Source organism: Micromesistius poutassou, assembly GCF_964030765.1.
Source record: "Micromesistius poutassou genome assembly, chromosome: 9".
In the NCBI taxonomy this organism is placed as follows: Eukaryota; Metazoa; Chordata; class Actinopteri; order Gadiformes; family Gadidae; genus Micromesistius; species Micromesistius poutassou.
The window spans coordinates 8,473,606-8,486,425 of record NC_140279.1 but is presented as its reverse complement, the minus strand read 5'-3'; the positions used below and the strand labels follow the sequence as shown (position 1 = coordinate 8,486,425).

Sequence of the window (12,820 nt, the reverse complement as noted above, 5' to 3'; positions counted from 1 at the left end):
AGAGCCGGCTCTTTGAGCCGACTCGTTTGTGAACGACCCATCACTACTGTGCGGATGAGGAAGCCCTTCCCTCTGCCGTAGCTCACTTCATTGCTACCCCATAAAGAATGATGATTAAAACAAAGAGTGGATGTTGTATATTAGTAACAAAACAAAAGCAACGAAACAACAACCTTCCCCAAAACCCCCAAAATAGCCATTTCAACAGTTTGTTGTATGACTTTGCTGAAGGCGTTTCATAATGTCTGAAAGATAGTAGCCGAAGTGCAGGGAAAGACGCTTCCATATGTGTGAGGTTTGTCACCCCCATGGGAGCTTATTTGTTGGATGTTTCATCTGCATTTCCAACTATGTTTTGCTGTGTTAAGTTTAGTGTATAATCTTAATCTGTACAAGGCAAGCACAAGAAGACCCTTTATTTACCCAATATAAGCCAATATCCGAATTTCACCTGAAATTTCCAAATCATGCTCATGCGCATGATCTGCCCCGATTTGATCAAGTGATACATCATTTATCAACAATATTATAAACATTGGAGATAAGACCTTTAATTTGAGAGGGAATGGTTCATATAAGGTCTGATACTGTTTTTGCTAGAACATTTGAAATTAGGAAATAATATATAGACTGGTTGCCATGGGGGTGAACCTCGCAGTTGGGTATATACAACGTTTTTTTGCATTTTCTTGTTGTTGTATAGTTACTCATTTAGAATCAAGATGATGCATCTTTGCTACCATTGAGCATTTTGATTTATGACCTTGAATGTATTTTTGAGGGTCAAATTCACAAATATTGCTAAAAAAGTGAACAGAATGTTATAAAACAAAATTAAAAAGAAATAAACAAGACACTACTTTGTTATTTATAATACATTTATTGAAAAAAATATTTGACCTTGAGGTTTTGAAGGTCAAAGTGGATTACAAATGGCTGTGATACTTTATTCAACATATTCTAATTTACACTTAAAGTTGAGACTACAAAGTCATAAGAACTTGCATATTTTTAACTACCATTGAACCATTATAAATAAATGTTTTTATTACTATCTCAGTAATTAAGAAATAACAATGAGAGTTAAATTTGACCAAAGTACATCTACATTTCATCATCACTCTCATCCTCTCATGTGAAACATGAATCAAGCTGATTGATTTAGTGTGAAGATTTTCATTTCATTTAATTAATGTTCACCCGAGGACTTACAGATGTGTCAGCCTTTCCAGCCTTCCATATCATCAATTGCAAGTGAGGTCTGAGAACATGGGGTACAAAGGCTTCTTCAGTCAGAGCTTGTAATCTTGGTGTGCTTTTGTGGGACGTGAAGATATTGTACGGTAGTGTGTTCATTGAGGAAGCATTTGCCCCATAGAGAAAACAGAAAAACTTCCTGCATACTGTGTTTAGGGCTGTCATATTGACTGATTGATCACAAAGTAAGTGATAAGGTCACGTTTTTTTAACAAAGACAGTGCAGCACATTTACCGCCCCTGAAGGGGTAAGATACTGTGTCACAACCAGTGACGGCATGCATTCCGAGTAAATCTTGAGTGAAGATTCTCTGCTGAAGCACTCAATATGTTGCCAAATCACTTTTCTTCATCTTCATCTTCAGCCACTCCTTCTGGCTTCCACGTCCAGTAAAAGTACAACAACAGAGGGAAGACATCTGGGTCATCACATCGTACCACTATTTTAGAATAATCCTGTGCAATCAATTGCTTGACATATGTAATGGTGCTTACATCAGCCTCTTCATGGTCTACTGTGCTCTGCATTTCGCCAATCGTGTGCAGATTTTCAGCTGAGAGGTATTCACAGAGAACTCTGATGATTTCATTCTTGTTGTGGCTGTTTTTCATGATAGCATCCTTTGAGGGCAGCTTTGTGTCAATATTGCATTGAAAGTTTGGACATGACAAGCCTTTGCATCTCCTCTCTCTTTTGTGGGACTTGAATCATCCCCTTCATCTGTTTTCACCAGCCGTAAGTTTTTTGGAAGACACTTATGTAAGCATACAAGAATGATGAAACATTGCGTATCTTCTAGAAGTTTGCTCTCTAGCTCCATGTGGAATATATAATATAATAATAATAGATGGGGTCTTAATTAAGGAGCATGGCGGACCACCTGAGTCCGGGAGTGCTGCACACCGAAAATAGCTTATTCATATATATTTATTAGGCTACTTTCTCCCAATATTAAGCTATATACCTTTATTCAGAGAGGTATGAGTAAATACAGTATATTTATCATTATTATAAACTTGTTATTTCTCTCTCTGAAGTGTTATGGTGCATTTCCACCAGTGGGTGCAGGTCGGTTCAGTATGCAAAGGTGCGGCACAGTTCGCATTTCCACCGCCAAAAGTGGGCGGGGTCCGGACTGAGCCGTGATGAGCAGTACTCATCTCACAGTACTCGTCTGTTGGGGTACTGACGTCTGAAAGGGTGCTAATAAGTTCGAGCTACACACGCCGTCCACATTGATTGGTCCACAGAATTGTCACTTCCATGGGACAGGGCGTGTTTAGGATCAAGCATCCGTTGCGTTGCCTCGCATAACATAATGCATTCTGGGATAAAAGCATCAGAAATGCTGGTGATATGCGACATATCACACAGCTTTAAAAACTCACGGGAACTCTCTCTGTCTGCTTTTCTGTGCATATGGTCTCAAATAAATGCAGACATAAGACACTCCCCTCAACATATCAAAACGTTGTCCTAGTTGGTTGGAATTACCATGTGGAATTTCCCATGTGAGAAATGACATAACTCCTTTCAAAGAGGCATGCCCTATCCCAAACTATTTAGTTGAAACTACGAGAAGTGCACCTGTGTCCGACTTGATGTGGTGGGAAGTTGAAGTGTTTCTGACTAGTTCCAGTGGATGTTCTCAAGTCTTGTGCATGGATACACTCAAATGCAGACGATCTGAAACACGCCTCAACAAACAAACATAACAAACAAACATAGTACCCGCAATGGCGAAAGCTTTGTTTATTGAAGAAAATGTTGCGCAAAAGTTTGACGTCCTACATTGTTGCTCTTTGTTCATTGTGTAGCGTTCTTCTTTTTCTTCTGCTATGAGGTCACAATGCTTACGTAGCTGCCGTGGCTATCGCCATCCAGCTTAATGGTGCGTTCACATCGCTGGGAATTATGGGGAAAACATTTTCGCGACGTCGGAAAGTTCTCGTGAACGACACCTCATGACGAATTTTGATAACAGAGTTGCCCAGTTGGTGACATATGGTTTACTAGTGACATGCATGAACATGGTGGGATATGAACATTTTACTCATTATAAAAGAATCAACCATCATATCACATATTACACACATTACTATTGATTGACATTGTAACCGTCTGTTGGCATCGACTTTGCTCAGTTTTAAATGTTGTGTACTGGTAAACCAGCTCTAGATAAGGGCAGGTGTAGCCTTCCATACAGTGGCAATACAATGTGCTTCTCATAAATAAAACCAAAAGGATAGTAATGTGATATGCTACAAGGAAATAAGGGTGTGCAAACTTGAAACTGATCCTACTAATTTCTGTTTAGTTCTGACTGTTTTTTATCGGATAAAAAAACCCTGCTGTGAATAACTTTTAGATTCCCAATGCAGGGCACATGAACGGTCGCTGTCGGGAACACGCAGTTAGTTAACACGTAGTTAAATTCAGTGTTTAAGCACTAGCCAGCAGTGGCAGCTTCCACTTCATTGATTTTGTGTGTGTTCACTATCTTATGAAAAAAACGCAAGAACTTAAAGATTAATCAATTGCATCACAGATAATGCCCCCCAAAACGTGTGACTGTATTGGAGCAAACAGCAACTTAAGTTACAATTCAGTGACATTGGTTCTACACAGTACATCCCTGACAACCTCTGGCTTTACCTCATAGACACTGTCAAACGAACATCTAGCCAGCCAACTCCAGTCAACAAATCATCAGCTAACTTAACAATAGGGGTATTTACCTCCTTTTCGTCAGGATTTTTGGTCTTTTTGGCTGGTGTCGTCCAACAATGAAAAATTGTTGTCTGGCTGCCTTTCAGTGTCCTTTTCATCTCCACATTCAATAAGCATGAACCTGTCAGCTTTCTCCAACTATTCATCCCAGTGACTGCGCAAAATAGTTCGGTTTCGGTAGAGAAAGCGCGTTGGGTAATACCAAGTAGTCGGTGGGCGGGCAGGGTGGGGGGGGCGGTACTGATACCATCTTGCTGGCAAATGAAATTAATAAAGAAAACAAACAAGTTATTCATTCAGAATATTTCATATTTTTGTTAATCTGAATTATGTGTGATGATATTGGGGGGGGGGGGGGGGGTTATATTAGCTGGATCTGATTTTTTTGGGGGTCATGACCCCCCTAACCCCCCGCAAATTACGCCCGTCACCACTAAACACAGTCAGTGAACGAACAGCGACTCGCGAGTCAGTGTCAGCGACTAGTGGGTGGAGCTGGGAGTAGAGTATCGGAGAACGAACTAGAGTACTAGACGAACTGAAACGGGGAATCTGGTTGGTTCGTTCTTGTTAAAGAGTCGTTCATTCGAACTGATTCGTTCTCAAACAACCCATCACTACCTACCATAAGGTCGGCAGTGGAAACGCGAGCCGTAACCGAGATGGGCCAAACCGCACCTTCACTGGGCCAATCAATGCGTGCTGGGCCGAAGCGCACCTGCCCGTGGAAACGCGGCATTACCTAGACCTATATAATCGTATCACTGGCATATTTGACACAACTAGGCACACCAAAATGCAGAGTTTGTGCGGTTTAAACTTAAATCTTGAATAAGAACAAATTTGGTAACCAATATAGAACTATCTAATATAATTTACATAATATGACGACCTAGCAAAAATATTGAAAGTATACTAGCTGTGACATCAAATAACCCATAGACATCAAATAACCCGCCGGACTGCACGGACTTGAGGACCCCGGAAAACGAATGGTCCACGCTTCACTCCTTAACAGTCAAGTTGCCAGGTTTTGAAAATGAGTCTTTTTCAGTCTGAGCTACAACTATAGAAAATATAACTAGCTTTCATGTTACCAATGAGGCTATTTATTGCGGTAATGGCGCGTAATAATAGTACACACACAAGGGACCTATCTCCATACAGCATACATTTAACAAAAACATAGATTGGTGGAACGTTTTTTAATAACAGTTCTTTAAGTTATCATTTAACATGTTTGGCTATCTCAGCATAACCAACATTAGACATCACTATATACTCGATAGTTCATGAGTATATCAAGAATAAATCACCATCTACTTTCTTTTGAACATTTTCTATTTTTTTTAAATTTTCTTTGTGAAACAAACATTGTCAACCAAGGATAAAATAATGTGTCATAGAGCATGCTGTTGTATGTAGGTCTATGCGTGATGCACATTCAATTATGTATTCAATATACATAATGTTCATCCAAATTAAATAATGGAATTAGCACATGGTGCAACTTGAAGTGATGAGTTAATTTAGGTATTTTATATTGTATCATATTTATAATATAATATATGTTTAATAAACATTAAAATATAAATGTGTAGCACAGGAGATTCTTTCAATTTGCAATGTTGGCCTACGTTCTTGTAAAGGTGTCACTGAACCGCTTTGATAGCCATTGAAAGGGGGTGAAATTCTCTAAACTGGCAACAACCGCCTGCCATCTTTGAGTGTGTTACAGGCCGCGGCGCGAGCGGGCCCTCACTCAACGAGAGAAACTGTCTCGCACGAGTTAACGGGGATACATTGAAACACGGGACGACGCATTATAATACCCCGTTAGCACCCGAACAATCGTAAACGGACGAAAAGCGTAACTAGGTATATAAACAACTACGGGGCCCGTTCAAAGTGTAGAGCATCTCGGTGTTTGCCAACGAGCCGACTAGCTAACCATCCTTAGCCGAACAGGGTTAGCTGGCTAGCCAGCTTTTGTAATCCGCCGGCCAGACACCCACCCGTTCCCTGCAACTCAAGCCAAAACCCCAATCTACTCAAGTCATACGATAGACACGAGGACAAAGAAGTCACCGACAGTGGAAGGTGCGTTGACTGGACAGTAACGGCTAACGTTTGTATGGTTGTACTAGAATGTGTGGTCCAGACTGATGGTTTTCATGACTCGTTAGCCCTTTAGCGTGCTTCTAGCCCACAGTGGAATAAGAGCAAACCCACTCAATGTGGATTTGATGGCGACCAATGTAAATCGAAACGGCTGTATTTTTCCTGTTTGCGCTACACTATTGCGTTGCACATTTTCTATCAAACATGTGCTGGCGGCTAGATTTCGCTGGTGATATTTTGCATGCGACACAGCGGCAGCGAAAACGCTATTTGGGCTAAGTCAGGTGAGATTCGGCTGGTGAGGCCGCTATTTCGATTTCGTTTCGTGAGCCACCCTTCCAAACAGTTACGAGGATCACCCACGGAGACGGCCGGCACACTGCTCTGAATCGGGCCAGTCCCGTTTAGGTTAATTGTAGTACTGTTTTATTAAGAAACGTAGATTAAGATGTTTCACCAAAGCTCGGTTCATATATGGGACTTCACGTAATGCAGAGAGGGCATGTGCTGGCCCACGAGTTAGGCAGGGAGGGAGTAAAAGATTCATCATCTCCATCTGCAGATTCGGGGACGCGTTGAGGAAGCACATACATGTGTTCAAGCATTTGGTTTGGTATTTATTTGCTAGGCTGTGTGATCACAAAGATGTTCTCGAAGACGGTAACATGAAAATATATGAATCCCTTTGTTTTGGCTTAAGGTTATTCAAAAAACGATGAGCCTTTTAAGACGCCTCAGGCTTCCTTGTATGTGCTTCAGTGTTTTCCTTTTCCTTCTACATGACAGTCAATTCACACACGGGGTTAAAACTAAGCATTTAAGTGTCAAATTAATTGAACAGATTTGACACCACACTCATTTGTGTCTATCTTGACTGGGAGATAACGAAACTGGTGTTCTCTCCCAAGGGAGACCAGCCAAATGGTATTGATGGCCAAGGAAGGATCAAGCCTCAATGGTGCAGAGTGGCTGCCATTCATACTCTTTCCACCTTGCTTTGTCTGCATTGGACCAAAACAGGAAGCAGGGGAGCTCTTGGTTGAGAAAACCCCTCATGTAATTCACCAACCAATATTATTTCACATTTGGCTAAATTTCAGCCCTGGCCATTGTATCCCACTTTATTTCTTGTCTCGTGTAGTATTCTCTTCCTGTGGTAGTGACTTGCCTCAAATTCTGCTTGTCACTCCACACAGACTTTGATTACTTGGATCCATTGTGCCCACTGTGGTTAAGCTAACTAGATTGTTTGGCCTAAATTGTGGATTAATTGTATTGCTTGCAGGCGAATATTCCCTGGGGGAGGTCCAATTCTGCCTTTTTTATTTCCTATTTGCAGACCATTAATGGTCAGTTATTTAAAGTGAATTGGAACAATTGATGTGCACTCTATGGGTTTTGGGCAGGGCGTTTGCTATAGGTCTCTGGTAGTCCGGTAAACTTTAATCCCAGTTGCTGATCTTTGCTTCCTTCCTCCATAAGATGTAACTTCCTTCAAGACATGAAATCTGATGCTTAAATTCACCTGCCTTTTTTGGCTGATGGATCAATATATGGTTAATATATCAATATATGAAGTTATTAAGTCGTCTATATTTCATATCTATTCATTATTCATAATTAATTTGGCACTTAGCATCACTACTTTAGCATCACAAGTTAAAAATTGTTTGTGCACCGTGGTCCTCATTTGCTGTCACTTATCAAAGGACAGAGTTGTTCTTTCTTAAAACTGCACAGTAAAAATGGATACCCAAACATACTTAATAAAATGTGAGGAATCGTTCTTCTTGGGACTATACAATGGAAAAAGTAGCTGTAGGAGGAGAGCAGGGTCTTGCTGGGGGGAGGGCGCAAGGGTATTTAAACGCGACAAAAGTTATTGGCTTTTTTTATGGACGTGATACCTTTTTACTTTATGGTCTCATTGATACTGAATTCAGAATGCATGCTGATTGTTATGCCCGCATTGAGGTACTGGTAGCTCTGCCTAGTTTCATATAACAGACCTCAAACTGCAGAGAATCGGAAACAGATGTTGCATTTATTAAATGCAGGTGAATACACAGTAATATGTTGGACGTTTGGAATGTATGGTTAAGAATGTACTTCCTAATCAATGAATACTTTTTTTTTCTTGCATGATAATCTGGTAACTGACATTACACAAGTGGTTTCTTCTTCAGAGACCAGGTTACCCATAGGAGAGCTCCTCAGAATTCAGTTTGACAGCACACATTATTAATTATGAATGACCCCTGTGTGACTGGAGAGAGACTGCTGACCTGGTCTATGGCTATATCTTCTTTACCACACGTCTTTGTTCATGCATGTCTCTTGTTTCCTTTGTCATTTTCTTGTTTTATTTCATTTAGTTTTAGTGGTGCAGAAATGTCAGTTTCTGACCATTGGTAGATTTGACTGTCAGGCTTGCATAGTGCAGTCATGGCAACACAGCGTGCCGCATGTCTAGAGGGAAGTCTTTGTGACGGTGACGTTTCTTTTTTTTTGCTTGCCCTGAGAAAGCACAGCCTCACTGTCACATGACTCATGCCGAATCATGAGCAAGAAAATGACGAAGGAAACGAGAGGTGCATGAACAAAGACGTGTGGTAAAGAGGATAGAGCCATAGACCAGGTCAGCATTCTCTCCAGTCTCACAGGGCTCATTCATAATTAATAATTGTGTGCTGCTGTCAAACTGCATTTTGAGGAGCTCTACTATGTGTAACCTGGTCTTTGAAGAAGAAACTTCCACTTTTGTAATTTCAGTTAAGTTTATCATGTGAGAAAAATAGTGCTGTCAGGGAAAACGCCAATTAAAACACTGGTAATATTGAGGTCAGCAAAAATGTAGGTCATGTTACATTAAGTCAACAGTTGTAAAATGCTTACCTTAAGACCCATGGTGCCTGGAATGTAACTTTGCAAACGTTTTTGTTTCCATTCCAAGCATGCTGTATGTCATCTGTTACTGTACTTGACATTGTGGTCGAGAAGATGATACCCTGGTCAACGATGTGATGGTACTTGTGTTGGTTGTGGTTGTCCATTCCTTGTTAGGGGGTACTAATTAACTCCTTCCTCTGGTTCACCAGGAGGCTGGTTCTGGGGGTGAGGCCAGAGGACCAGACTCAATGAGTTTCCAGCGACATGTCAGAGAAGTCAGGGCAGAGCACCAAGGCAAAGGATGGCAAGACGAAGTATGCAACCCTTAGCCTCTTCAACACCTACAAGGGCAAATCTCTGGAAACCCAGAAAACTGCAGGTGAGGTTCCATTTTATATTAACTAGTGCAATGTCCATGGCTGTGCCCTGGCTCTTTTTTAGCAGCTTAGATAAGCATAATAACTTGGACCTATGTGACCATGTTTTTAATAGGCAATTTATTTAGCTAATTTTTGGATGACCAATGAATGGCTAAATATCTTGTCAAAGGGGAATTTGGGTTTATTCAACTGAGCATGTGTGGCCTGCGATCCTGATTAATCTGCAAGCCCATGTTCTCTGGCCTATACCTCTTTCCCTCCATTCAGAGAGATTTCCAGCAAATCAAAACCATTTATCTAATATGGGGCAGGTTGGACATGACTGTACTGGGCACCAACAGGATTGTCCCGTTGGTGAGCCGGTAAAGCAGTTTAAAAAAACAACCAAGAAAGCTACTACTAGGGTTGCGAAATTCCGGGAATTTTCAAAGATGGAAACTTTCCATGGGAATTTATGGGAATAAACGGGAATAAACTGGGAATTTTCAAAATTGAAGGTTGGCTCTTCATTGGGAACTTAAATATAGTTGGAAAGTATATTTTAGCATAATCTTGACTAAAACAAACAAATGCCATCCAAGTACACTTGAATATCCATGCCATTCCTCAATCACATGCACACTGCTTACTGCATGGCTATTGAGACCACACCCCCTACAGGCACTGTGCATGCCTCCATCACATATACAGATGATTACAGAAGACTGGACCACACTTTTGAGCCCAAAGCACAAGACTATTGAAGGCATACATTTGAGCCTGTGGACTACACAAAGTTAAGTAAGTTTTGATGATATTATGGGGAAATATATTTAGTAATGTTTAAATTGCAAATATCACATACAAATGTATTCATCTAGTAGATAGCTAGCTGATAAGTTAGATGCTAAATAAGCCATAGCTAGCATAACTTAATTTACCATCTATGAGGCACTCTTATAAAGATGCTAGCTACCTCAAATGTGATGCTGTTTCTCTCCTGAAAGATGTTTTAAAGATCATTCCAGTTGTTTAGCTAGCCTTACTATTTATATATCAGTTCATGGTATTCTTACAAGCTCTTGTCTTACTTTACAGAAAAATGCCACGTGCGCTATCCGATGTGTGGAGACATTTCACACCAGTTCAAGGGAAGTCTGTATATATGTGTAAATATTGTGATAAGACATATGTGAAGAATGCCACAAATGCAGCAGCATATTGCGAAGTGCCAAAAAAATCCTCAAGGCCCAAAACATGCAGCAGACAGGAGTTCCACTCCAGGGGGAAATGAATCTGTTTCAGCTGTATCAGAGTCAGATACCCTCTCATCAGCTCCTGGTCCCTCTGGCATCAGAGGATTCTTTGATTTTATGGATGAACCCAGCCAGAGAAATGCAGATGAGTGTTTCGCTTGTGCAGTCTATGCAACTGGCTCACCCCTGATGCTGCCATCCAATGTGTACTGGAAGAGGTTTTTTAATGTTCTCCGACCAGCATACACCCCCCCAACCAGACATGCACTGTCTACTCATTTGCTGGGTGAAGAGTTCAGCAGAGTTCAAACAAAGGTCAAGCAGACCATTGACAAAGCTGACTGTATTTCAGTCATCTCTGATGGATGGTCAAATATCCGGGGCCAAGGAATTATTAACTACATCGTCACCACTCCTCAACCTGTTTTCTACAAGAGTGTAGACACAAAGGAAAACAGACACACAGGCCAATACATTGCTGATGAGCTGAAAGTGATCATCAATGACCTTGGACCAGATAAGGTTTTTGTACTGGTCACTGACAATGCAGCCAACATGAAGGTTGCCTGGACACATGTCGAGGAGACCTTCCCTCAAATAACTATTGGCTGTGCTGCCCATACACTCAATCTTCTGCTAAAATATATAATGGCACTGAAAACAATGGACACCCTGAACAAGAGAGCGAAACAAGTTGTTAAATATGTGAAGGGCAAACTAGTAGCTTCCGCTACGAATCTGTCAAAGCAGAAGAACAAGAATACTACACTGAAGCGCCCAAGAATCACACGATGGGGTGGTGTTGTCATCATGTATGACAGCCTTCTGGATAGAAAGGAGTCTCTGCAAGAGATGGCCATATCCCAGACTGCAGCGATTGAAAGTGACATAAAGAAGATAATGTTAGATGATGTGTTCTGGGAAAGAGTATCTAGCAGTCTGACAATCCTCAAACCTATTGCAGCAGCAATAGCGAAGATAGAGAGAGAGAGAAAACTTTATTGATCCCAATGGGCAATTCAGTTTACAGTTGCACCTAGCCATGGTGAATAAATACATATAAATACATATAAACAAAGGACAATACAATACCATACCACAACCAGCATGACGTGAAAAGAGTCTCAGCAACACATTCAAATTGACACCCACCATAGAGGGTGATGGTGCCATCTTATCGGATGTCCCGTGGATTTCTTCTTTGAGTTCTGCAAAAAGACAGACGGTCCTGCCCACTTCCCTACTACTGAAAGCAGAGGAAACTGCTGTGGTCAAGGCATTGGGAAAGCGGCGGGAGTTCTGCATGAAGCCGGTGCATGCAGCAGCATACATGCTGGATCCAAAATATGACAGGGGCTTACTTTCTGGAGAAGAAGTTAACAGTGCCTACGCTGTCATTACAGCCATGTCTGACCACCTGGGTCTTGATAAAGGTGAAGTATCGAACAAAGCAAGGCCTTTGGGAAGGGGATGGAATATGGCAGTCATGCCAGCACATATCTGCAGCCACCTGGTGGAAGGGACTTTGTGGATCTGAGGCCCTTGCACCTGTAGCCTCCATCATCCTCCAATCCCACCATCATCAGCCGCCTCCGAGCGCAACTGGTCACTGTTTGGGAACACACAGGTTCGCAACAGGCTCACAAATGTGAGAGTGGAAAAACTGGTTGGCATTCGGGCAAACCTAGGGCTCTTTGAGCCTGACACAGAGCCATCCTCAACAAGGCTGGAAAGTGACACTGAAGAGGAAGACTCAGAGTTGGATGTTGAGGAAGTGGACATGTTGTTGGATGTTGATGAGGCCCAGGAAGAGCCCATTGACTGAAAGGGTTAAGCAAAAATGCAGAGGATTGCTTGAAGGAAGATTTGCATGTTTAATGGGACTTTTTGGAGGGAGAGGGGATCTTTTCATTTAACATTTTGAATGGGACTTTGTGGGCATTTTTGAATCAGTGGGGTTGGGGGGGATGAGTAATATTTAACTCAACATTCATGTTAATGTTCTTCAATGAAACAAATGATGGTTCAATAAAATAATTTACTAATAATTTACTTTAATAATAACTTGTTCTGTTCTACTTACAAATAAATCTGTTGAAATATATCTTTTTTAATTGCATCATTTTGCATGGATGTTTTCTTATGACTTATGTTTATATTTATGCTTGGATATGATACAAGTTAGTTCCCCTAAATTCCCATTAATT

General features: G+C 41.2%; 1 protein-coding gene across 5 annotated transcripts in view; it reads left to right on the top strand.

The window, feature by feature from the left end:
• Window positions 1-5,718: 5,718 nt before the first annotated feature.
• prrc2c (proline-rich coiled-coil 2C) overlaps window positions 5,719-12,820 on the top strand; it is a 38,705-nt gene continuing 31,603 nt past the window's right edge. For all 5 annotated transcript variants that reach the window (XM_084473003.1, XM_084473000.1, XM_084473002.1 and 2 more), the window contains exons 1-2: window positions 5,719-6,088; window positions 9,208-9,377. In XM_084473003.1, the coding sequence (XP_084329129.1) occupies window positions 9,263-9,377 (115 nt within the window). In that variant the 5' untranslated portion in view covers window positions 5,719-6,088; window positions 9,208-9,262. The remainder of the gene's footprint in view (window positions 6,089-9,207; window positions 9,378-12,820) is intronic.